General features: G+C 39.8%; 1 protein-coding gene across 4 annotated transcripts in view; it reads right to left on the reverse strand.

Moving 5' to 3' along the window:
- Window positions 1–4,207: 4,207 nt before the first annotated feature.
- Window positions 4,208–27,887, reverse strand: part of CASD1 (CAS1 domain sialic acid O acetyltransferase 1) — a 62,305-nt gene continuing 38,625 nt past the window's right edge. For all 4 annotated transcript variants that reach the window (XM_075587327.1, XM_075587325.1, XM_075587326.1 and 1 more), the window contains exons 9-18: window positions 26,794–27,222; window positions 22,056–22,145; window positions 20,783–20,902; window positions 19,427–19,583; window positions 15,928–16,007; window positions 15,534–15,635; window positions 13,976–14,116; window positions 11,694–11,771; window positions 10,207–10,299; window positions 4,208–8,276 (exon numbers count right to left, since the gene is read on the reverse strand). In XM_075587327.1, coding sequence (XP_075443442.1) covers window positions 8,022–8,276; window positions 10,207–10,299; window positions 11,694–11,771; window positions 13,976–14,116; window positions 15,534–15,635; window positions 15,928–16,007; window positions 19,427–19,583; window positions 20,783–20,902; window positions 22,056–22,145; window positions 26,794–27,222 — 1,545 coding nt within the window. In that variant the 3' untranslated portion in view covers window positions 4,208–8,021. The remainder of the gene's footprint in view (window positions 8,277–10,206; window positions 10,300–11,693; window positions 11,772–13,975; window positions 14,117–15,533; window positions 15,636–15,927; window positions 16,008–19,426; window positions 19,584–20,782; window positions 20,903–22,055; window positions 22,146–26,793; window positions 27,223–27,887) is intronic.

Here is a 27,887-nt window from a genome sequence, read left to right on the forward strand (position 1 = left end):
ACGCCTTTATCCTTGATAGCACCACTCCAGTCTCTACTCTCCTTAGTCAGTGGCTGAGCGGGGTAAACCCCCACCTCTCTCCCCTTCCCCCCAGTGAATATATGGTTGCAGGCTTAGCATGTTTTGGCCAAGAGATTGAACAAAATGACCCAATACTTATGAGAAGAAAAAACATTGTTTACTGTTGACTTTGTTGACACTATTAAATATAGAAACATAATACTATGGGACTGGGATTTGAGCTCGCCAAGACCGAGACTATAGTCAGTGCCGACACGCGTTTACATCATTGTGTGCACCTCTCGCTCTAGCGATGGGTGAATTCAGCTTCCAGTGATTGGGGAGGCGTGGTGGATGTGTCACCAGGCTGGATCCACCGTGATTGCCTGAACCTCTCGCGTGACACGACCGTTGCTTGAAAAGACAAAAAACATTTTGTTTTCAAAACGCGGTTGCCCCTGCAGCCTCATAGGGATTCTGCCTGTTGTTAATCTCGGCCGTAGACCTGTATTATGGTAAGCACATGCGCGCATCGATGAGAAATACCCGTCTCTCTATGACAGTGTATGTATTGCAGATGCGCGCGCGCACACGGCAGAGCATTGACGCGACAGCTGTGTGGAAAGACACATGTTTTTTCCAGCGGCTGCCGTGCCACTGTGAGCCAATCACAGTGAGGCCTACCCTTGTGACGTCATGGCCCACGCCTCCTAGTCCCGCACGTCATCGTTTAGCCTATGTACACGAAACGTGCGCCACGCGCTTGCAATACAGACCTAAGACTGTGTGTGCGCAGATCACTTGAAGTAGAAGAGAGTAGTATTAAAACAGCAGTCTTCGCGGCGATGCATTTTTTAACCGGATTGACGCAGAGGGTCTGCAGAGCTTAACTGCATTGATTTCAGCTCTGGGGACCCCCTGCTTCCCAAATACTTACCCTCCTTAGGGGGTGCCGGTATCTCTCTTCATTTTAAATGCCCCGATCACGCGGACAATATTAAGTCTCAAGGGATGATGTCATGGCTTCCTATTGGCCCGCAGGACGCGTGACATTTAAGCCATCATATTGTGAACCCAGAAAGAGCTCCTACCAGCACCCCATACCAAGATAAGTATCTCGGGAAGCAGGGGGTGCCCGGAGCTGAAATCAATGTGGTTCAACCTATTTTAAAAAGGCATAGCTGCGAGAACTGCTCCTTTAAAAGCTACAGTACGTACACTATTATTTAATCTATGAAGAATTATAATGTTGGTTCACTAAAAGGTATCACAACCTACATTTCCTTTTCATCAGGACCAATACAGCAGCTAGAATTTGGAACTGCATTTGTGTAGTCTGTATAATAGACAAGCAGTCTTCTCAACAAATGATAAATTAGATAGATCAAATTTTTTAAATCATCCAAAACATGTTCACCAAGGAAACATTATTATTATTTATTTTTTAACGTGACCATCACCAGCATTTAACCTATTGACGCTGCAAAGCATTCTGGGTTCTCTGGCACTGAAAGTGTTCATCTTGCCACTGCCAATAGCTAACTTTTTGGAACTTTTGTTGACCTCTGAAGATTGGCTGAGAAATCTAAATGTCCACTGAAAAATGATAAAAAAAAGTAGAAGCACACACTTGTTTCTATTGTTAACTAGCTGAGAGACCCGGCGCTGCCCGGGACCAAAACCTCCCGCTCCTTCCTCTCACCACCTCCCCCCCCGTCTCTCTCATGCGCAGCTGTGGTCCTCCCCCTCTGCGCAGGTCCGGTCCTCCCCCCCCCTGCGCTGCTCCGGTCTTCCCCCCCACGCGCAGCACAGTGACACACACACACACACACACAGTGTCCTACACACACACACACAGTGTCCTACACACACAGTGTCACACACACACACACAGTGTCACACACACACATACAGTGTCACACACACACAGGAGCACACACATGTCCTCGGGCACCCACAACAACTGCAGTGAGGACCCGCCCGTTCCCCCCACCGGCGAACACCAGCCACCTCCGTCCAGTCTCCGCGCTCCCACCGGTCCAGAAGGCGCCTCTCTCCTGTCCTGCGCTTTGACTGGTCGGTCCCGGGTGGGGGGCAGAGCATGCAGCGGAGGCCGCTGAGCACACGGCAACCTGGAGAGGGCGCGAGCCAGCGTCGGGAGGAGGCTGAAGTGCCCGATGAGCGGGAGCAGCCGCAGGCTGGAGCCGCAGCGTGCGCAGGCCGCTGGAGCACACGTGCAACGTGCATGTGACGGGGGTACCGGGGAAAGGAAGGGGGGGCAGGGTCCGGGGTGGACCAACACAGGGGGCAGTGGGGGACACACCCGGGGGGCATGGGCATGCGCTACCCAGGGGGGGGGGGCAGGTGGAGGTGCTACCCGGGGCTGGGGGCCTCAGCGGGAGACAGGGACACAGAGTGGTGTGACCAGGGGGGAGGACGGTTGGTGGTGGGGGAGAGGTGAGGCCGGCGGTGGGTGGTAGTGGTGTGGATGGTCCTGCTAAGTGAGATTCCTAATCCAAGTGAGGGCAAGAGGTGCAATGGGGGGGGGTGGGGGGGAGTGTCCGTGGCCAATGACACAGGGGGAACACAGGGCCAATCACACAGGGGGAAGACATATACACACAAACATTATTTGAGACTTATAGATATAGATACACTGATAATGTCATCTGTAACATGTATGGGAAATGTAGATAAGGGATGCTGTACAAACTGGGATAAAATGACAAGTATAGGATACTATAATACATTTGTTGATTACACATGTAAAATATAAGTTCACACACTGTATTGCTCGCTCAGTTACTCGTCTTTCATTCATGAAGGATTTATAAATATCATTCGAACATCTGTCATTGGAGATTTTCTTAAGGTTTAATTCAGAAAAGAAATAAAGAAACGGATCCATTAAACTTTATTAAATGTTTTAAATAACATATTTCACACATCACCTTAAGGGAACATATTTTACTCACAAAATGAGCAAATAAGTGCAATATTTATATATATGTAAAAAAATGCAAATAAGCTTTAAAGAAATATATACAACATATAAATAAAATATCTACAAGATCTTTTTTTTTTTTTTGCTCTACCAACAGAAACAAAAAATTTGAAAATAAATCAAGATTGAAAATTCTTCTACATACCCGTCCATGATAAATTATATACCGAGTTCACAGTGCATATATGCACAGATATGTTTTTTTTCTGGGAAGTCAAAAACTTCTAGTATGGTGACAAATGGAAAAGAGCGACATACACTGGAAGCAAAGACACTAAAATACAAAAATAGGAACAACGAAAAGAAAACCTTTTCAGTGCTTAGGGAATCGGGGAAAAAAGCAGCAGCAAGAACAAGATGTACAAGAAGAAAAAAGGAGTGGTATATTCCATGTTTAAATGTGGAGTGTAAACCTTACAGATAAGCTATGAACTCTGCATCTCTTACCAAAAATAGTATATCATGTACTCAACCAGACACAATGATTTGTAATATTTATAGAACATATGAGTATACCAATTCAATCAGAGCTTCTTCTCAAAAGTCCCACAAGGCCACTAATACAGGGGTGTGCAGGCAGGGGGCGCAGACAAAAAAAAAGTTTGCCCACCCCTGTACTAACAGACCAGGTTTTCAAGATTTTTTCGAACACATACTATAACAATTAGTTTATTCTTAATTACCACAACGACCACTTGCAGTACTTGGGTATGTGTTGTATCTGGCCTCCTAGAAGCCTTCAAAGCCTGAAATTGAGCAGCCCTGCAGGAAAAAAGCAATGTCTGGCTTGTGTGCTAAAACATCACAGCGCGTCCCATTGTGGGTTCCCCATAGCCAACAAAAATAATTTTACACCATGGGGGTCTAGAAAGTAGCATGTAAGATCTGGAGGGAAAAGGGGGGCACAAAAAGAATTACTTGCGAGTCTTGACATGTACACAATGTTTTGTAAACAATTCACAACAGTAGACATAAGACAACAAGTATGAAACTTTCTGCACTGAAAAGGGTTAGCACGATAAACACAAAGAACATCAGGATTGAACAACAAAAAAATATGCCAACATTAACATTTCAATTTCACTTATTCTGGCTCAGAATTACTATGGTATGTTTGGTATTTAAACCCTTCTTTTTAGAAGCTGCTCAAAGCTCATAGGCACTCACATAGGCTTCTGGGGGATCACACTGCTTTAACTCATATGTTAGTAGTATCTTGCCCCTTGAGGGTGTTCTGTTTTTTTTTTAGTGCTTTTCTACATCTCCAACTCCTTGGGTTGCCAGTGTAAGCTTTAGATTGCACTAGGCTATAGGCAGAGCTTCATTTTAACCTCCCACCCATTCAATGTTTCAAATGCTTCTCTCTCTTGAACAGAGCATCCGATTTAAATGTTAAAAACAGCGTTAGAAACAAATATCTTGTGAAAAGAGATCAACGAAAAGTGATTAACGCAAGCGGCTAACTGGGTGAAAAACAAAATCAACATTTTAAAGTGGTTTCAAAGGCAGCACATTTCTAAATCTAAAAAGACCAAAAGCAGCAAACGTTTTCTCATAGAAAAAATCATCAATTATGTGTTTTAAGAATAACTTGATGGATTTATCCTATCTTTAGTGTTCAGGAAATACAACAATGTAAGAGAATTAAGCGGAGTTTTTGGAATAGAGGTATGTACAGCACACAATGGTAACTGTTTCATAAGCTCTGTACATCACTGCTCAGCAATTCATATGCAATACTATTTAAATACTATTTGATGGTGCATATAACACAACAGATGGTCTGCAGCATTACAATAGAGCAGGGGTGGGCAACTCCAGTCCTCAAGGGCCGCCAATAGGTCAGGTTCTAAGGCTATCCCTGCTTCAGCATAGGTGGCTCAATCATTGACTCTAAGACAGTGGTTCCCAACTCCAGTCCTCAAGAGCCATTAACATGTCAGGTTTTAAGGATATCCCCGATTCAGCATAGGGGGTTCAGTCAAAATGATTGAGCCCATCAGTTATACAGAATGCGTAACTCCCCAACTACATATTATGTTATAAGGACATAAACAGAGAACATTCATTTCCAGGCAAAGCTGTAAATGTTCTGTGCATGCCAAGGAATCCTCAAAATCATTACATCAACAGTGTCATATACTAGACCACTATATAGTAGGTACAGTAGAAGCCCAATAGTACTATATAGTACAATATAAAGATTTGCCCTATTATAAAATGTACATTAAAGATGCATTTATTTGTAACGTAAATGGTATGCTTATTAGGGTACATTTATTAGAATTGTATACTGGATCACAGATGGTATATGGTTCTGCAAAACTTTAAACCAAATCGAAATGAGCGGTTATTCAGCCACGCTGAAATATTACGACTGCGTCAGTGTTTGCAAGCGATGATAGTTGCAATTTCTCTTAAATATGTTCATTTGTGAAATTCTATAAAATGGTTACATTGGCTTAATGCTATGAATCAGGAACACACCACAATGTCTCACTCACTGTCTGGTGACATTTCTTTGAAAGCTTGTGAAATTGGAAAATCTAAGACTAATTTCACATTGCAAGGAAGCAAAAATGGGAAAAATGCTAAACATGTGACTGTAATTTTGATAGTTCTGTACATTTCTAGCTGGGAGAACTAAAGAACCAAATGAGGCTGTTAAAGGCAAGTTAGGAAATGAAAAATTGTAAACTTATTTTCTTAATCTGTAATGCAAACATTTTAAAACACTGATATCTCTGTTTCAGATTAGAGATATTTGTAATTTCTTCTTAAACAATGGCTTGAGGCACAGCCAGTAATAAACCTGGCACTGTACAGTTCACAGCACACACACAGCCTACTTACTGTATGTTTACCACAAATAATCATGAATCGCATTCAATCTCAGTTGTGTTACCCCTTGAGATTTGTGAATGATTTCTTATAGAGTTGCATTACAAGACGTATTGTGGCTGTAATGGCCAAAAGCACTGCATGGGTTTTGTTACCATTTTCCTGCAGTGCCAAATGTTAAACAAAAACAAACCCCTCAGATTAACGGGTGAACCAAGAATCAAACAAGAAAAATATAATTTTCTAGGTCATTAGACTTTTCATTATAGTTGGAGGTTACATTGTCTTGGCTAAAATATTTTACTGCCTCCCTTTCCTTTGTGCCACGTTCACTGGGAACAAATGAATCTACAAAAGCATCTACTGTATGCAGATGAGGAACACCTGAAATCGTAGTTTTATAAAGGGCAGTGCACACAAACCCAGGCTGCTGGTGCTTCGTAATGTTCCTGTCTCCGTGTTATTAAAAAGATATTATTTTAATTAGTGGATATCCCCTTTTAAATGTGGATCTGTTCCCTTAATTTCACATGAATCATTTCAATCTCATGGTTATAGTGTATGTAAATTACGTCAGGCAATCATTACTGGGCTTTAGTTTGTGTTTTACTATTTAATCAGATTTGTTGTTGATTATTATTAACTCAGCTAGCATCTTTTTTTTAACATCCAGTATGATGACATTAATGAACGGTACTTAAACAAAACATGGATACGTAACCCCGGTCAAAGGAGCTTTATCGGGGGAACATCTATAAATAAATATTGAGCAAAGCTTTCTGCTGTTAAGAGTTAAATACTCCAAAGTCAGACTGTGTCAAATGATCGTTACTATATGTACTGTATGTACATCTGAATGTACATCTTCCTTGGTTTCTGATGTGATTTTTACATAGTGAGATATTTCTTATTAAAAGAAAAACAATCTATATAAAAATACCCCACAGTTATTAGCCTCTGCAAATGCAGTACCGTTAATGCAGCAAATGAATATGGTGCAGTATTCTCCAGCCTGCTTTCCACCACAGTAACGTAACAAAGTCTTTAGACCGATACACACGTCAGATTCAGAAATGGCCTAAGACATGCATAACATATTAGTGTAGCAAGAAAATGACCAAAGACAACAGTGTGGGACAAAATATTACCGGGCAAATGCACTGCTGTTTTTGAAACATTGAGCGGTTTCTGTAAGTCTCTTGCGACACTAATGATTTCATGATATCTTAAGCTCTGTAAGCTAAATGTTTCATTGTGTGACTCCTCCTAAATAAATGTTATAAGAAAAGGAAAACATATACAATAGATTCTATGAAGCATTTGCTCATCAGATCATTAGGGAAAATGCATTTACTTACCACTTCTCATCGGAGGAAGGAATCGTGAAGAAAGCTGCCATAGTAAGGCATATATGTACTATTAGACCAACTGGTGGTGCCACAGACATCAATACAGATGTATCTTGTAGTGTTGTGGCACACCATAATGGATGTTTATAAACTAGTCACTTTACATAGTTTTATCTGTACAGAGTTAAATACATGTATATACAACCCTACTGTACTGTACACACAGACCATTCAAAACATAAAATAAGTAACCATTCAATCAAATCTAAAATATAACAATGCAATGCCCAAGTTACCAAAATAATTAAACGTATTATCTCGTACTATCCACCTTCACTAGCAGAAAATAACAATTGCACATTCTCTAAGCAATTCGCTTCCCAAACCATTCCAATGATTAATATAAGTCAACTTTGTCAGTACTGAAATAACTCCAGCACTGTCACACAAAACAAAGTTATATATTTAACGTCTTCACAGCTTGAGTGGCCAGATTGCCAAGCAATGCGTTGCGAGCCCCTCCTGCAAGGTAATAATGTTATGATACTGCAGTCGCAGATATCCTATACCTTCATATGCAGCTCCTCTTCAGAGAGACATGTAAACTGAAGCCATTTCTATAGAAAACAAATTGTGGCCTGTTCACTGTTGCGTAAGAAATTCTTTAAAGCGATAGTTGCATCTTGATTCATTTTTTTGTATAGATTAACAATGCACAGTGGTAAACGTCTTCATTGTTGTATACTCTGCAACATCCATGATTATAGGTAGATCGTTTTCTTATTGTTCTGCCAAGCGTTTGCACCATCTTCAAAATGTTGTCCCTATTAATGTTGGAGTGCTGATAGAAGCAAAAGTCCAAAAAAGAATCCAGCTATGCACAACAACCTCTTTACAAGTGCAGAATTATCCTTGGGAATCACAATTTGCGCTAGATCGTTGGTTATATGGGATATTTCATGTGCCACGCACACAAATATAAAAGTGCTAATGATTATGTTGAGCATAGGATTTCCAGGAATGAGCACCAGTATTCCCTTCGTATCTGCAGCCAGCCAAATGTGATATTGGCATATAAATAACTACGAAAGAAAAGAATTTGTTATTTTTTGTTTTTGGCCTTGCACCATAAAACACGCAAAATTATTTTCGGTACCAGGCTGCAATAGGCCCAGCTAGCCATCTTTCTGATTGGTCTTAATACCAGGAGTTGCAGATCTAGCAAACATTACAGTTTTCGGCACCGGGGCAAGCCACGGGAACGTGACTGACACAGTGCAGGAAGAATATCGCTGCGGGGTGCCCAATCCGGAAGCATGGATCCCCGCGTAGCGCGACTGCACTATCTCCGGAGCTGAGGATTCAAGCTTTTTTCAGCCGCGATTCCGGAGATAGCGAGTCTCGCTACATCTGTAATAGCCTTGGAACTCCCAGCAAAACGAAGAAAAACAATTCCCTCTGAGACGTTGCTGCGGAGAACTGAGAGTTGCAGGGAAATGACATCAAATTATGTTGTTTGCTTTTTTGAAAAAAGCATTCGGGTATTTTTCACTTTTATTCTGAGAAGCAAACTCAAAAAGGATGGACTGAAAAGCCTTGTGCAGCCGCTGGACAAAGCTATGAACAGAGGGTGCTATTGTGCCCTGTTCTTAAACTAGCAAATTCAAAGATGCTTTATATGTAGGTAGAAGGGAACACTGTTAAACTCAGCAGTAAGGGTTACTGAATGCTGCTGGTCCCACTCCGTGGTTCCCATTCTCTCTAAAGCAGTGTTCTCAAACCCCTCCGCCAGCCACAACAGCTTTCAGGAATAACCGATGCACTTGCACTCAAGTGAATGTGTCTAACTTGCATTGGAATTAAATGTACGGTGGTTGCTGCAAAAACGGGGCCCGGGGAGCGGTTTGAGAACCTCTGCTCTAAAGTATCTTTGCATTTACTTCCCTGTTGTATCCGAGGCTTTAGAAAGAAGCTAGAAGGGTTGCTGCTAGTATGCAGCCACTCCCCGCTTTGTGCATTGTGCTTCTGTACTTGGGAATGCGGTCATTTATATTCCTAAAGCCTTTATACATATTAACCCTTAGATGGGCAATGCGCTACAGGGCCTTGTGGCCGTGAAAGCGTTAAACAAATTATAAAAAGAGGTAAAGGGCGTGTTACTGGTGATGTAAACATTATGGGTCATATTACTAAGCAGTGTAACGCCATAATACACCTCTCAGCACAGCTCCGTTAATAAGGCTCATTTTGCCCAATTAAGTGAATGGGGTGTCCGGTATCTTCAGCACACAAGGCGTCTCATGGAGTAACCCTGCTTAGTAAATATGGGCCAATGCAACAAAAAAGTATTCTAAAAGATTTTAAAACTAATAGTGGGGGCTGCTGGCTTAAATCACCCGAGTGCTTCATAATGGAGTATGCAACATGAAGACTACATTATAATTGGGAATATAACACACCTATCTTCTATATACTGAAACATGTTTAAAATATACACTTACAACAGCACAAATCAACACGTGCAACAAAAAGTGTGAAGATAATGTTGGAAGAGTAGAAACTCCATAAAAACCTTATTAAATAAATGAGTACTGTACAGGCATACCCCGCTTTAAGTACACTCACTTTAAGTACACTCGCGAGTAAGGACATATCGCCCAATAGGCAAACGGCAGCTCGCGCATGCGCCTGTCAGCACGTCATGAACAGCAATACCGGCTCCCTACCTGTACCGAAGCTGTGTGCAAGCGGGGAGACTATAGAGCCTGGTACAAATGCGTTATTTACATCATTTATGCACGTATATATGACGCTTGCAGTACAGTACATGCATCAAGTGGGGAAAAGGTAGTGCTTCACTTTAAGTACATTTTCGCTTTACATACATGCTCTGGACCCATTGCGTACGTTAATGCGGGGTATGCCTGTACATAACATTGAAAGTATCCCGTTTTCAACACACAGCGCAAAATAAACCGCTTGTGAATATCCGAGTAAAAGTTAGGCACTCACTTCCAAAGAAATTTTGCCAAACCAGGCAAAAAAGGTGCTGTATACAGAACGCGCGTATCCAGGAATGTTCCTTATGAGGACAAAGGCTAAAATCTGCACAAAGAAAATAAAAACATTTATGTTAAGAGCGAGTACTGCAAAGTTCTTCACAAAGATTACATTAGCTGATATTATTATTATTTAAAAAAAAAAGTATTATACCCATATATATTTATTGTCCGTACACAGGGCGCGAGTGAGCCAAAACGTCCATTTTACAATAAGAAATATGTAGGTGTGCGTGGATGGAAAACGTTACTGAATGATATACCGTATTTTGTGCATTTCTTGGTTGGGCTATACAAGCATTTTCTTGGCTAGAATCCGGTTTTATGGATATTTTGTGGTTGGCTCTCAGTTCATATTACCTGTATTATCTAACATTCACAAGCCCACAAGTCTTTTTTCCAGATATTAATCAATATTCATAAAGAGCTGTCACGCTGAGTATTTTTACTATAACAAAGGTTTGAGTCACGCTGAGTATTTTGACTATAGGATAAAGAAGGGTGTGGCTCAGCTCTTCTTCAGACTCATTGCTTAAGTATGAGATAGTGTACGGAACAAAAATGGTGTCTACTATACACCTTTGCATTATATAATGGCGATAGGTTTAGGGATCAAGTGGACTGTTAGATGAACTGCTGTACAAGGCAGAATGAAATGCTTGGCTAAACTGACTTTTAAAATTACGAAATAAATACATCTTTATAGAAGTAAGCACAACACAAATGTTTTAAGTAAAAAAAAAAAAAGCACATTTAGACGGATTCTACCACTCTCCTAAAGGTCTGAGCTTTTATTTTCCTTCCTTTTAATTGATTTTGAAGATTTTTCACATTAGTAACCAATACATTGTAAGGCTGCGGCTCCAGTGCCTCCGCTGCACGCGTGCCCGCGAGGCTGGCGGCGCGTGCAGCTGAATTCCCCGGTCTGCAGGGAGCTGCAATGGGAAAGACAGGGGGGCATGCCGGGGGCGTGGCCATGACGTCACCCGGCAGGTTCGTCCTCATTGGCTGAACCGCTGGGGGGCGTGGCCTAGCGCTCCGTCGCCCGCGGCAATTTCTATTTTCAGGTGTTCCTGAAAAACTCGGCGCGCAGCGCGGCAGCCCCCATCGCAGCGGGTCCGGCCCCATTGAGGGGAGGGCTCTTGTCCCTGCAGCGTCCGCCACAGCGGGCGCTGCAGTTGCCAGCAGGAACTTGGCCCTACAGCAGAATCAATGCATATTTAAATGCAGCTTAGCAGAAATTAAATATCAGACATGCCACACATATATAAAACAATACCAATCTGAATTTGCTAAGTAGGAAAGAAAGAAAGAGATCAATATAGAGAATAAAAAGATATAACAGTAACAATCCAGAAGGAGAAACATTCTCTTGAAATTAATTAGAAAGATCAGGACTTTATGTTCTGAGCACTTTAATATAATATAGATAATAAATACCTGTACAACAGAGACAGAAGGATGCATGTCATTGCACTCAGTTTTGTTTTTACAACTACTGGCCCAGATTGAATACGTCTAAGGAAGGAACAATATACAGTTAACATATATAAGAAACCAGTGAGAATCCTTTGTATGTGTAACTTTGCTAAAGGATAATAAATTATTAAGTTTAACAATGAAAAATTAAAAAATTTCTTATAAGTAATTGAAAAGTAAAAAACCCCCAACTAAATAATATATTTTATGTTTCTCTAAGAGTCTACTATTTAATATATAAATTAAACACACAAAACAATTTTTCCTTTCATTATGAACTTTTACTGTAATTTATTTATTTTTGTAATAAAAAAACATGTTTATACTTCCATTGACGGTTAATTTTTTTTTATTAACTAGTGACATTTCCTGTATTTTATGGCAAAATAAACAAAGCTAACCCACCTTGTCTTAGTATGACAGTGTATGTAACCCTCAGGAAAACACTTCAATGTTAGCTACAATTAATGTATTATATTATTTATACAGAACAGATGCAAATACACGATAGGGACATGGCTGAAGTACAAAGGCATGATTTAATTCACAATATAAACATATAGAAGGTGTCCCACTCACAGCAATAAGCGGAAAATAAGCATATCCATGAAATCCTCAGTTTAAACCTCCTTGTGTCCTCAGCATTTCCAGCGTCTGCTTGCTGAAGTACCCAGAGACAAGCAAGGCTGCGTGCGCTAGGCGCGCAGCACTTGACGAGATAACTTCTGTTGAACTTTATCTGAACGTCCCCGTTCACACGGCGCACGCAGGCACGTACGCTCTCCCAAGCTTGGTGCTTGGGGAGACAGTTCAATTTGACTTCGGAGTTCAGATCAGGGTCACATGACCCTGCTCTGACCAATGGGGAGAGAGAGGCAGTATAGGCTGAGCAGAGAGGGGTGGAAGGGGGGAGGCTGAGCAGAGAGAGGTAGAAGGAAGGGGGGTTGAGCAGAGAGGTGGAGGCTGAGTGGAGAAAGGTGGAAGGGAGGGGGCTGAGCGGAGAGAGGTGGAAGGGAGGGGGCTGAGCGGAGAGAGGTTGAGGGGGGAGTGGAGAAAGGTGAAGGGGGGGAGCATGGGGAGGGAGGGGAGGAGAGGGGTGCAGGGGGGGAGAGAGTGGAGGGAAGGAGAGAAAGGAGAGAAGTGGGGGAGAGAGGAGGGAAGGGGAGAGAGAGGAGGGAAACTGAGGATTTCATGGATATGCTTATTTTCCGCTTATCGCTGTGTGTGATACTTACCTTCTATATGTTTTTATTGTGAATTAAAACATGCTTCACTATTGGATCCTGGGCGCTCCTCTCTTGTTTTTCTCTAAGGACTTTTGGTAACAGAGTGCTCTGTCTCGTGGAGGAACTCCAAGAAGATCCTGTGGAGCTGCTTACAGTATATACGTGGAAACTTCCTTTCTTAAATTTGTATCCATTCTTCATGAACTTGGCACTCCAATACCTTTTAGTATATACACTATGCACTGATGGTTCACCTTGTAATATATATTTTATTGTATGCACAGTATGGATATAGCTTTTTTGCCACACACAATATATCATATACAGTATCAATACATTTTGATATATGATATATACTGTAGATTTTTTTCTCACAAAAAAATCATTTTTATATATAGATATATATACACACATTGTTTCACATTGTATCTCACACTAATAATTTGTGATTGTCGATATAGCACTTTTTCCCCCCTTCTCCTTTTTTCTTTTCTTAACATGGTTGAAGTAGCTGCTGCATTTGTTCTTTCACTGATTGAAGGTGCAACATAAAAATGCAAATGAAAAATCTCTATTCTCATAACAGAGACTTTCTAACACTGAATGATCAATGATAAAATATGTCTGATATGTAACAAAGCTGCGAGAACTTCATTAAAGAGGACCGACATTTTAGAGACACTGTACTTTAAAGAAAAACTAAACATTATCAAAACAATATTCGTTTATGTTACATTTTTATTTTACCGTATGAAAAAGTTATATTGAAAGGAAAATGTATATAGATTTTGTGATGGTTTATTACTTTTATTTTTTACGATCGCTACTTTATGAAACCATTAGGTGACATTACAAAAGGAAAATATCATCAGGGACATCACTAATTCAATAAAATGGCAAGTCATAAAATGTAAATATACTGCAATGTTTGGAACTATGCTGTACCTGACTCAATAAGATTATAACATTATTACTGAACATCTTACTTATGTACTACACATGTACTTCGAAACTTACCAAGAAAGAAACCACAGAAAAGAACAACAAGACGTTGGAAACTTTGTTGGAAAAAAGCGCTTCTCCTCTCCCTTCCGAGAGCAGCTGATGTTTTTGTAATGCCAGGTAAATGAAAGCAAGCAGCATACCATGAAAAACAGCCTAGAAAAAACGAAAAAACATTTACATTAAAATAGACAACATATCAACAAATATTTAAAAATATAAACAATACCCACCCACGTCTAGCTTTTCCATTACATTTACCTCAGGTTTTGTTTATTTTTGCATTGTAATTTAAATAATAATAATAATAATAATAATAATAATCACTTTAGTGAGAATATTGTGCTTATTTCCCCTTGCGCTCTCCCATTGCACACTGCAGCTGGGACACATCACGCCGTGATGTGCAGTATCGCACAACGATGTGGCAGTCATCGGCATTGACTTGAATGGCAGATGCTGCCGGATCAGGGGGACAATACTCCACATCATGGCTTCATGAGTCCCAACCTGAGGTTTAAAAGTCACTAGCATGTAAAGCACTACTATGTAACTTATTTACTCTTACTACAGGTTGGGGACTCTAAGGCCGTGCCCATACTCTGCACGTGGCACAAACAAAATGCAGGGAATCTATGGGGCTGGCCATAGTGCACGCGAGGAGGCGGCAGATTTTTCAGCCGACAAAAGATTTTGATTTGGTTACGCGACGGCCGGGTCACTTGCAAGGCTCAGCCAATGAGGGCGAACCACTCACGTGACGTCACAGTCACGCCCTCCACGCTCCCTCTAGATCTCCCCTACAGACCGCCGATTGCAGCTGTAGTATCTGCATGCACCGCCATACCGCCAGGCGCGCATGCAGCAGGGAGGACTGGGGCTGTAACCTTACTGTTATTGACTATGGCCTAAGCCAGTCAACAAGGTAAACCAATGAGATAACTACTTGGCAGCCATCTTGGAAGAGAGCAAATGCCCTCTTTAAAAACAAAAAACAAATTTAAATTCCAAACTGAAGGGTTTTTCTAGCGTAATATGTTGCAGTCATGCACCAGCAGAATCTGTTTCCAACACTCAAGACGAAATTACAATTGGTGTAGTTTCTGCTAAAAACAAGATTTGTTCATGCCTAGTAAAAAGAAGTCCCTATGGGTCCCATTCACTAAGAGGCGCTATTCAATAAGACACTTTCCAGAGCCTGAAGCCACCATTCACTTCACGGAGCTCTAAGGTGTTTACGGTGCTGGAAGGTAACCTGTGGGCTACAACTACTTAGTAATTAATGGCCAATGTGTATAATGGTAAAATGCTTCAATTCTGCACAGATTATTTTTTTTGCAGTTAAGCTCTAGTAGACTCCCAGAAATGGCATCTTTATGCACACAATGCAATGCTAATACAGATTTTCATGCACACAATGCAATGCTAATACAGATTTTCATGCACACAATGCAATGCTAATACAGATTTTCATGCACACAATGCAATGCTAATACAGATTTTCATGAACACAATGCAATGCTAATACAGATTTTCATGCAAATAAGATGAAAAAAAGGCATAAATTACTTACGTAACGATCCAACTTCCATCTAAACCACCATTCATAGACATTTCCATGTAACTCAAACAGTTTGGATATAGGCCACAGTGAAAATATCTTCTCAAAGGAACCCTGAAGGGTACAACAGCAGATAAATGAATATAAATTAATACAGAAAGAACTGGGGCTGAATCCACTAAGCACCGATGGGGGTATCGCAATCCGATCCGGCATTAACTGCCACTTACTTGAATAGCGGTTTACGCCGGATCAGGGTGCGATACCCCATATTGGTGCCTAGTGAATCCCGCGCTGATGTTGTAAATCTGCTATATAACAAAGACAACATAAGATAGTGTTAGCACAATTTTGTGACAATGATCAATGCAATATGCAGTGTAGTGAGAAAAAAATGAATCCATACCTGAGAATATAAAAGAAAACATATGCATAGCAACAAGAAAGCGAATTTCAAAAGTAGGCCACAATGCCACAGGTAGTTTCCTGTAGGGAATAAATTACAAAGCAAATGGGATTTAGTTAATTTACTGTATGTCTTAGATTAGAAGAACATTTTTCGGTTTAGGAGATTTCAAGTATACAAATTTTTATCTCTGTTTTTGCTCTAGCGGCAGAAAAGATGTGAATATCAAGGTTTTTATCACAGTTCGTGCACATAGCACAAATAATAATTATTTGTAATTTTAAAAAGACTAGTAACGCACTGCAGATCTGCAAGATTTACCACTTATAAACAAATTCAGACCCACCCACCACAACAGAATCTTCCATTGTTGATGGGGGTGAGAAAGCATTACGGAGCATTCCCAAAAAGTTAAGGTTAGGGGTGTTCCCATGATAATAGGTTTACAGAATTACATAAGCATTAAGCCTCCAAAGAAAGGCAGTGGACAAAACAGGAGACATCATACAAACTGGAACCCTGTGCAATAATGGTATGTTTTATATGTTTCCAATGACTAAGAAGCTGTTTTTTTACATGTCATGTTATGGATCACACTTGCTAGTAACTACTGTATCAAATAGCTAGATCGGCCATGTAAAGTCTGCTATGATCCTGCGGCTCACACGGCTGATCTAGCCTGTAGCTATTTGATCCACTACTCTCCAATACTGCTCAGACCCACTGAGCATTCGTTTTATCTTAACGTGTGTCTTGTCCTTTTTTTCTGTGCATATTTATTTGAGTATATTATTGAATAAAGTATTACGTTTTAACGTGTTCATTACTCTTGTCCTGAGTGCAATCATGCAGAACTTGTCCCTTTGTGCCTCTATGACTACAGGCATTACCCTGCAATAATGTACGCAATGGTTCCAGAACATGTATGTAAAGCGAAAATGTAGTGAAGTACTACCTTTAATACTTATCGATGCATGTACTGTACTGCAATCGTCATATACGTGCATAACTGATGTAAATAACGCATGTGTAACAGGCTCTATAGTCTCCCTGCTTGCGCACAGCTTCGGTACAGGTAGGGAGCCGGTATTCATGTTCAGGACGTGCTGAAAGGCGCATGCGCGAGCTGCCATTTGCCTATTGGGCGATATGTCCTTACTCGCTTAAAGTGAGTGTCCTTAAACCGGGGTATGCCTGTATCTAACTTTCCTGCATGCACCTTGATTTTTATATCAACAACTACAGTAATCTATCAAGCTGAGCAGGAGTATTTCCTCTGCATTACATTTTGACTTTTAAGTATCCTTGATGAGGGAGGATTTTTATTTTTTACCAAATATATATTCCAAATTACATGTTTTTTTTTAAATTTTTTACTGAAAATACATAAGGATTTAAAGCGTCCACTGGGGAGCCCGTTCATTTCCAGTATAAATTAATTCACGTTAAACTTATCACAGTATATAAATTCTTTTTTTAAATGAATACTGCATGTAAATGTACAGGTTTTAACTATTTTTGAGGTACATGGAAAGAGAATTATTTCTGGGTGCCATGCGATGTGGTATCATTGTGTACCAGTAATAAACATGACCCAGGGTGTTCAGATATTAAACATTGATTATTAAAAGTTAATAAATGAAAAGGAGAACAAGCACATTTTATTACTGAAAGCATCAGGTTTGTATTGTGGCATAATTATTTTTTGGTTTAACAGTGATATTTGTTGTTTACAGGTATGTGGTACCGTCATGGGGACCACAAGGTGTCGCACCAAGTTATGCGAATATATTTATGGGAGCCCGATTATATTTTTAACAATAATCCCTTTGGTGCAAAGCTGGTCCTATGGCGACACTACATCAATGATATTTTTATTTAGGAAGGAGATGACTTAACTTTAAAGGAATTTATTATTTTTATAAAAGAGCATGATCGTAATTTGGATTACACATACTGTACAAATATGATAGACAAATGATTGATTTTCTAAACTTGAATCTCTTTGTAGAAGATACTGTAGTAAAAGTCATTGTAAAACAGTGGATAGTAATAATTTCATTTTTACAAGAAATTGTATGACTCTATAAACTTATAACTCAACAGGCATCCATCCTGGAAATTTTTTTTCTAGAGAAACATTTTCAATGAGAAAATGTAAAAATGGCAAATGAAAAAGCGGAAAATCCAAATAGAGATATAATTTTACAGGATTCAAATAGAAAAAATAATAATAGAAAAATACAAGATATTTTTGTTTAATTTGTTCAACAGAGTTGTATACCAAATGAAAGACATAATAAAGAAACATTGGAACATTTTAAAGAAAGATGATGTTCAGATGCTTTTTTTTTTTTTTTTTGAGCACGTCATCCACATATTGGGTTCACTAAAGCACCTAATTTAAAAAGAAGCTAGCACCAAGCTGTCAGAAATAAAAAGCTTGCACACATGGGAAGGTGGTCTCCAATTTGGGGACCCCCTGATGAAATCAGCGTTAGACTGATGAAACGTGTACGTGTAGGGTCACGTGTTTTTTTTTGCGAACAGTTGCTTGTAATCTTACAAATGCCTGGAGTGAAGAGCTGCGGTCCTGCCCAGAGTACCTAGGAACTCCTACATACAGGAACTCTCGTTTACATCTGTGGGTTGCCGGAGGACACCTTACAGTGCAACACCACTAGTGAGGAGGAGAAGGGAGGATATCTCATAGCGGTGCAAGCTGAGCAGAGACAGAATGCAGCAGTTTGGAGCATGAGTTTCGTTCATACAACGCTTACACACACACATGTATGTATGTATGCATGTATGTGATAATAGTACCTTGCCTCGGTGCAAACCGCTGGGGACTGGAATACAGAAAAGATGGAAGCAGGCACTCCAGGACTTAGAAAGGTAAATAAAGTGTATTGAAAAACTATCAACGTTTCGGCTCTGTAAAGGAGCCTTTCAAAGGACGGTCTTGAGGCACACACAATTACGGAATGTGTAGTAAAAACATTGGGCTGTAAAATGTAATTGTAACAATCAGGCTTTTGAATACTATGGATAAAATGCTAATGTTCAGCTTATTTCCTTCTTCTGGGAACTATTGGCAAAGCTAGTCTGTACTGTAACATTAAACAAATCATAATTTGCATGCAAGAAACCAGAACCTCACATTATACTTTTTTATATCCCCCCCCCCCAGGTGGGAAGCAGGAGTTACCGGAATGAATTTCAGCTTCGGGGACCCCCTGCTCACCGAGATACTTGCATCAGAAGATGATGCCGGTTGCTCAATTTAAGTATCTTGGGAAGCAGGGGTTCCCAAGAGCTGAAACCAATGCGGTTCAGCTTCAGAGACTCCCTGCGTCCCAATAGTATAAAAACAATCGGCAGTGCCACTTTCATTACATACATTTCTGGGTGAAATGGTCTTCAACTCACATTAAAACCATATAAAGTAATCAAATTACAACAGACATTCTTCATGGGCAAAAAGAAAGACATGTATTACCATTGGCTTTCTTCTGGATAATCTGCGGCCAGATAGCTAATGAGCCATAGATGACCATGAACCAAAAGGTTACTAGTGGAACAAAATAATAGAACTGATACGGCCGATCCATCACAATGCAAAGGACGATGACCAAGAAGTTGAGACGGAATATGACCTAGTACAAGGTAATAAAAAAAAAAAGGTCTGTAAAAATTTGACAAATAGCAAATAAAGATAAAAATAATAATAATAATAATAAATATATATATAAATATATATATATATATATATATACACAGTGTACGACAAACCTATACATTTGCTCGCCCCGGGCGAGTGGATTTAACCCCCGGGCGAGTAAATATTGGCCCAAGCAGCACACGTTTAGTACTAGGTGGCGAGTAGATTTTTTTGTGTGGCGAGTAGATTTTTTGGTGATTTGTCAACCACTTTATATATAAATATATATATATATATATATATATATATATATATATATATATATATAACATATACACTCTCTCTCTAAAGACAGGGCATCAATCACTAACCAAATTGACTAGGTAAAATCCAATTACTAATAGACATGCATATATAACTATGATATGCTAAAATAGCCAAGTGTATAAAAAAAAAACAACAAACAGATCAAAGAACAGGAATCTAGTTGTTAGCAATGGTATTTTGTTCCTTTGATAAAACGTTTCAGTTTTGCCCAAGTTTTGCAGCCAAGAGACTTTGATAAATAGACATCGGTTGGAAGTAAACTCTTCAGTGATAAAACCAAATAAAAATGTCAGCTATTCTATATTCACTACTGTCTATTTAAATGTGGGGAAACAACCTTTTATGACAGGAGATTTGTCAAGTTTCAGGAATCTATTTCATGTCCCCCCCCCACCCCCCAAAAAACCCATTTAAAATGAATGGCACTTTTAAATAAAGTATTTCAATGTTTACATTCCTGTTGAAAACTACAAAGTATATACATTTTATCCTCAGGCAGAAACCCCCCATAATTTCCGATGAGAAGAAACATCTCTCCTCTATACAATTTCAACAAACTAAATCGATTGAAGTAGTCAGAATAAACCCTGGAACAATGTAACAGGCAGGAAATGATCGTGGTACTGTAGGTAGCATACTGAAATACAAATGGGTGATTTCAAAATAAATATCAAAAACTGTACCATTTTTGGTTGACAGCTCATAAACTACTGTATGTCAGAGTTAATTTTGTATTATTTGTTTGTGTGCAAAGCGCTAATGTAGATCAGGCTTCAACATCATCCATGCAGTCTTCATAAATCTTACTCCAAAAACATTACAATGCATGCTTCTTTTTTTGTTCAGTAAGTTGCATTCATACTGTACCTGGGAAATGCGGTAGATTCCAAAATCACCTTTAAGCCAAAAATAGGAGAAGTGTCCATAGCCCGTCTGGAACAGATATGCAGCAACCAGAACCCGGATGTGCATATACACAGGCAAAAACTGACCGGGTAAAAGAATCAGAACATATGAATAAATACAAGTATTTTCTTTAAAGAAGAAGAAGAAAAAGGCAAGTCGCATTGCACTCTGTAACTGTTTACATAAGAGGTACTGAATATCAACATGACTACCGTGCTAGGAGGGGGACAGTAAACAATTATGTGAAAGCGATACATTTAGAAAAGAACAAATTTCACAAAACAAAAAGTTTAAATATTCAGCATAGAAGTAGAGGAAGTGTCTTGGGTCCAGTGGCGTGGCTCTGGCTGTTGTTGCTAAGGTTTGGCCAGACCAAAGATCAGGCCCAACATCCGTGTTAGCCCGCAGGGGGCCGCCGTGTCCTGGGGGCCCCAGCTCCCCCCTCCCAACCCCCAGTTGCATCAGCTCAATGCCGTAAGTTTGGCCCCCCAGGAAGTCAGGCCCAACTTCACCTCCGAGTGACTGGGGTGGGGGGAGAAATACAAATGGGGGTGAGTGACTTGGGGGAGAAATACAGAGGTAAGAGTGAAATGGGGGGGGGGGGGGATACAGAGGGGAGAGTGACTGGGGTGGAGAAAAACAGAGGGGAGAGTGACTGGGGGGCAATACAGAATGGAGAGACCCTAGTGGGAGAGTGACTAGGTGGGGGGTGGTGGAAGACAGGGATTGGGGTGTAAGAGAAAGAGAGGTGGGTGGGACTCACAGGGCCAACTTCAGCTGGTTGGAGACTCTTGTCCTAGGCCCTGGGAAAGCGGACCTGGTTATTACCGGGGATTTAAATTCTGTGAGAGCTGCATAACCTGTTCTGGGCTATATTTCAAGCACTGTTGGTTGAGGGGTAATGTGGGTGTAATACTTGAGCTCTGATTATTACACACTACACTCTATAAAGTATTTACAGTACAGTATCTGCTTTCCATGGCCGCACTTGTCCTTCACATCTTATGCTGTTGGATATATATCCATACAAAGCAGCGTTATGCTTCAAAAGGGGACCAAAAGTGCTCATCAATTAGACCTTGTGTGGCCCCAAATAATGTTTTATTTGTAACACAAGTGCTATCTTTAACCCTTCTGGCAGCCATGGGGTGAAAGAAACCTTTAATATGTGTGAAAAATAAAACCTATGTTGGTAGGAAATGTAGAATTTTGCACCAGCAACAAATTCACTTACAGAGCTTGCTCCAGAGATATGATAGATTAATATGACAAGTTGCATCCATCCTTTCCATTCATCGGTTTGTTCCCGGTTTAAAAATTTAGTCTGCAACAAAACAAAATAAGTCAATATTGGAGGCAACCAAGCATCAGATTTTAAAAGGCCTGTGGTCATACTTTCACTTGAACATATTCCATTCCTCTTCCTTATTTCATTGATTAGTAAAACCATATGCCCACACATAGAACAGGAAGACTGGTCTTCTGATTAGGGCATGTGCCTCTGAATGCAGTAATCCATGCTGCTTCATGTATTATTTTCTGTGAGTTTTTAACCTTATTTGGGCTCAACATAATCAACTTGCGTCGGAATGCCTGTTCCCAGAGATATAGCCGTCTGTTTTTTTTTTGTAATTTACTGAAAAAAAGCGAATATCTTGAGCAGGGGACCCCCAGATCTGCAAATAGTCCAGTTCATATGTCTATACAGGAAAATAGTAATTTGGGCACAAATCCACAAAAGGGTACTAAACTTTAGCATGTCTTTACTCCAATTCATTAAATGGGAGCCGAGGTGTGCTAAAGCGTACCACCCTTGTGTTGATCTGGGCCTTACATCTTAAGCACTTATTCTCTTATATAGAATATGGTAGTACAGAGGTATAATGCAGTATAAAATAAATGTACTATAGTAGTACAGTATATTGTTTTATCCAAACCAATGTGTCTCCCTACCTGCTCTATTCTACATGGTGAAAAAGTGAACCGGAGATCCTTCTTCCCACGTATTACACAATGTCCCAACACATAGATATTGTTACACTGCTAACTAAACTTTAAACTGTCTACATCTAAATTACAGAGCGTGATGTGAGACTTCCATAAGCAGAAACTGTGAGGATGGAAAGCCTGCTGTTCTCATAAAGCACAACATTAAAAAAAAAAAAAATCAATTCTGTGGAACATTCAGAGCTCCTTCAAAAAAGAAAATCAATATTTTTGTAAAGAATGGTTTAAAATAGAGCGCTGTTGCCAATTTTAATGCTGTTATCAGGTTGTAAATTGAGCTACTAATTTCTTGAAGTCAGGGATTTTGAATCTCATCACCCCTATTCTCAATCTGTTGTTACATTTTGTACAAATTACCTTCTGTTCAACATTACGGCCCATATTTACCAAGCTGTGCTATGCTGTAAGACACCTTCTGACACAGAATTGTGTTTTACGACCTAACATAGTTTAAAAAAATATAGACTTAAGTCTCATTTAGCTTAACACTGAAACCTGAAGATTTTTTCTCTCTACTATTTCAGCAATTTAAAATAAGAAATACGAAGTCTACAAAACAAAATGAAAGAGAAAATCAATGTTTAAGCATTTATACAAAAGTTCGTTTGGATACAAAAAATATTTTAGTAAACATTCAAACAGATATACTGTACTATTCCAGAATATATGTAATTTGATCCATTCCAGAATTTGATTAATAATATTATATATTTAGATTACATATCATCAGCCCTTGTCGATCCACTGCTGGATTAAGGCCTCCCTGCGGTTGCCAGCCTCTCCATGTTTCTCCAACAAATATTCGTATTTCATCCTCCCATCTTATTTTTGGTCGTCTTCTTGGTCTTTTAATCTATCTTGGAATTTAGTAGAGTACCATCTTTGTCCAACTATGATCATTTCGTCTTGTGATCTGTTCGGCCCACATCACAGACTTTTGTTAGGAAAAGTAATGAATGGATTAGAAACCCATCTTGTTGGGAAATACCAAGCATACATCTCTCCATACTTCTTTGCGTTGTCTGAAGTTTCTAAATTATCTTTGCATTTAGGGTCCAAATTTCACATCCATACGTGAGCACAGGAAGAATACACTGGTCGAAAAAAACTTTCGTCTTCAGGCACCGTGGAAGGTTACCTTAAAATATTGTCTTGTTTCTTCCAAATGCGCTCCATCCCATCTTCATTCTCCTTTTAATTTAATTGAAAAGGTTCCCATCCATTGTAGAGGTCCAAGGTAGAGATAGTCTTCGATTTCTTTTAGTTCTATTTCATTTATTTCGATCTTGGCAGAGTTTACACATTTATTGAACAGTTATTTGGTCTTGCCAAGAGTCATATGGAGGCCGACGTTCTTACATGCTTCAGTGAGTTCTCCAGTTTGCTGCTAGAAGTCTTCTGGACTTTTGGCAAAAATAACAATGTCATCTGCAAATCATAGGTGATGCAAATATACACTTGATTTTGATTCCTTTTAATTCCCAATCTAATGTCTTAAATAATTCTTCCAGTGTTGCGGTGAAAAAGCTTTGGTGACATGGTGCCTCCCTGCCACAATCCCTGGCTGATCCATATCTTGCTTGTATCTTCATGTAATCGAATAGTTGAAGTTGCATTCTCATATTATTTTTAATATCGATGTACGTATCTTCAACACTGTCTTCTTGAAGGCATCTAGGACCACTGAGGTGTAGACGGAATCAAAAGCTTTCACGTAATCTACCAATCGTAGGCTGGTAGATCGTATTCATTACGTCAGGAAATCCCTTCTTGTATGATTTGGATGTGGTCCACCGTGTTGTGTTTACTGTGAAATCCTTGGAAAAAAAGACTTATGGCGCTTAAACAGTTAATCACACAATTGATCTATGAAATCAAACCCGTCATAGGTGGGTGTCCTTGGAAAATCCTTTGTGATTTTTGCAGTGCCTTCATGCATATGTGAAAATAGAAATTGAAGTAGCACTGGTATACAGATGGTCTCGGTGTGTTTGTGGATCCCAGGCCGGTTTATTCATTATGCTGTGGATGTGCTATATCAGCTGCTCCGCATCACCTCTCCGGTCGCGTTCGCCGGCCAGCTTCTCTGAGTGAAATCCCCGTTCACAGCTGAGGGATCTCCGAGGCCCCTCCTGTGTTAACCCTTCATCCTACGCGTTTCACGACTAGGGTGTCGCTTCTTCAGGGGTGCTGTTGTAGCCAATTAGTGTGTATTTTTTATAAAAACCTTTTAAGTGATTGGAAGTAGACTGATTAGTCTGTAGTTCACGAGGTCTTCTTTGTCTCCTTTCTTGTAGATGAGGATAACTATGGCATTACTCCCTTGTTCTGAAATGTTCCTGTTCTTGTAGCAGCATGTTAAGAGTTTTGCAATGATTCATTTTACTTCTTCCCTAGCTTCTTTCAAAATGTCAGTTGTAATTCCAACTTACCCTTGAACCATCGCACTTTTCATGGATTTTATTGAGTTTGCCACTTATTCCTGAAGGAAGCATGGTACATTGGTGGTTTCTTCTCACTTGCCCTCTGCTGGATTATGCCCTGTGTTATCTGTGTTTGCATACAATTACATAGAAGTATTCAACTGCCTTTATGATAAGTGTACAGTCTTTTATTGCTTTTTTCAAACCATAAATCGCTGCTTTGTCTTATTTAAAGCTTTTGTTATCTTCAATAGTCTAGTTACATTTCCTTACATCTCCAGTTATGTTTGCGGATTGTCTTGCCTACACATCCATTTGTAATTCCTGTGTCTTGGGATTGATTAATTTCTTGTAGTCATTTCATTAATTGTTTTGTCGCATTAGATATGGTTTTTATTGCGATCCCTCCAGGTTTTCCTGTGCTTTTCAACTACAATCTTCACAATAGTTTGTTAACGTGTCCTCATGCATTTCAAGCACGCTGAAGAAATTTTCCAGTTCTACTTGAAATTCTCTGCTTTATTCTTGAGGTTATTGATGTGGATTGTTTTGCCTTATTTTTAACCAGTTTTCTTCTATCCAACTTCGCATTCAGATGTCATTTTTTGTGACCCAATTGATAATCACTCCCTGAGTCAACAAAGTTAAGGACTGCGCAGTCTTCCAATCACGTGTTACTTGTTAGTTAGGATATAGCCCATTTAATTCTTGATTCCATTAGGTCCATTCCATGTCCAGTTTCTATTTAGATTCTTGTTGATGAATTAATTCAATCTTTTTGATGAAGTTTTGACATTCTGCAATTCTACCAACCTGTCCCCACATTCATTCCTGTTACCGTAACCATACTTACCAACTGATGCTTTGTCTTTCCGATGGGCGCAATTTTTACATTGAAATCTCCTATAACGTTATCTTTAGGTGATAATTTCCTTTCTTGTTAAGTTGGTTGATTTCATTGTCTGTGTGACTTGATGTTGGGGCATATACATAAATTATTTGAAGGCTGTATCTGTATTGGCAACTTAATGACGATTTTGGCTGCTTTTTCTGATGATCATTCATACGCCACAATGTTGTTTCTCCATCTCGTTAATGAAGAAGCCTACTCCATGGATTTTTCCATTATCTGTACTTCTGTAGTAGAATAGGTGTCTGCGTTTCAGCTCAATGAGGCCATCACCTTTTCTTCTAACTTCACCAAGGTCAACAATATCCCCTTTAAACTTTTTCTGACCATGTATTATTATTATTGTTGTTTAAATGCTCATAAAACTGGATAGGATCAAACTCCACAATCAAATCCTTTAAAATGCATTTTGAAGAATTTGTTTGTCTATGTTGTGTTGGCTGCACAAGCAGGATTCTCCAGGCCTGAAACTATTTCCCCGCCCTTTGGAACTCAAACTCCACAACGACATTTTATTTCCACCTTAAATTGCATGTTAGAGTTGTATCAATTTTCAAATATTCTGTACATGCACCCCAGTAGACAGCGATTTGTAATAATAATTAAATAAATATATAAAATAGACACATTACCTCTCTAGTGTTTTCAATGTAAAACACACCCAAAACAAGGATATAGATGAGCGGTATGAAAAAAGAAGAGTGTGTATAAAATTTGTTTTCCTTCATAAATAGGTTGGCTCTATCACAAAAGTAGAAATAGGCCATAATGAGGCCAAGTTTGCAGAACGACACTAGAAGAATCTCTGGGCACGAGGCTACAGGTGTGGCAGTGGCTGGCTTCTTCTCTTCACCACTTTCTAGGTCAGTGCATAGCTTGTTGTTCTTCCGATGTTTATTACGTTGAATTAAGGTGAGCGATGCATAACCAACAATAGATAAAGTAAAAAAACATGCGGCTAATTTCTGTATGATGGTCAGAGGAGGAATAGGCTGGCAGCAGGAACCATCAATGGGTCTTATGATTTTGTTGCAGTATGCATTCATGAGAACCATGGCACTCTGTTAAAAAATAAAGGATACTCTCATTAAACAGATCAGATTCATAGAATTAAAAGCTGCATGCACTCTATTAACTGCAAAATAACCTACAGATGTAGCAGACGTTATTGCACTTGCTAGTGACTTGCTGAGGGACCTAAACAACGTGCCAGCAGGAGAGTTGGCCATTGTCTTGAATCAACCACGTGGCAAAGGAGGGCCGGGCTAATGCGCTACTTTTCCTGCGGGAGATTGCAAGCGGTGGAATAATGTCTGCTACATACAGTATGTATTTGTATGACAGTTTTCTTTACCTGTGGAAGAAAGGTTATTCTTATGTTGTAAATTTGGCGATCTTTGGGACTGTAGAAGACAGTAGGGAGAAGTTAAATGTTCTAAAATATTGACTTGAATCACTGAATGCAGGGGTGTGCAAACTTTTTGGTTTGTGCCCCCCTGCCTGCTCTTCCCCCATTACCTTTTCTCTGGCATCATTTGACGTCACAACGTCATGTTGCCATTTGACCCCACAGTCTTGACTCCGCGTTGTCATGGCGATGTTGTGGGGAAGAGTATGGGGCCTCTGTATACACCGTGCCCTTCCCCCCAGAAAATTTTGTGCCCCCCAGTTAGCGCACCCCTGATTTAAGGGATGATAATAAATATTGCAGGCCAAAGCCACTTAC

The sequence above is a fragment of the Ascaphus truei genome, chromosome 2 (assembly GCF_040206685.1).
Source record: "Ascaphus truei isolate aAscTru1 chromosome 2, aAscTru1.hap1, whole genome shotgun sequence".
Classification (NCBI taxonomy): domain Eukaryota; kingdom Metazoa; phylum Chordata; class Amphibia; order Anura; family Ascaphidae; genus Ascaphus; species Ascaphus truei.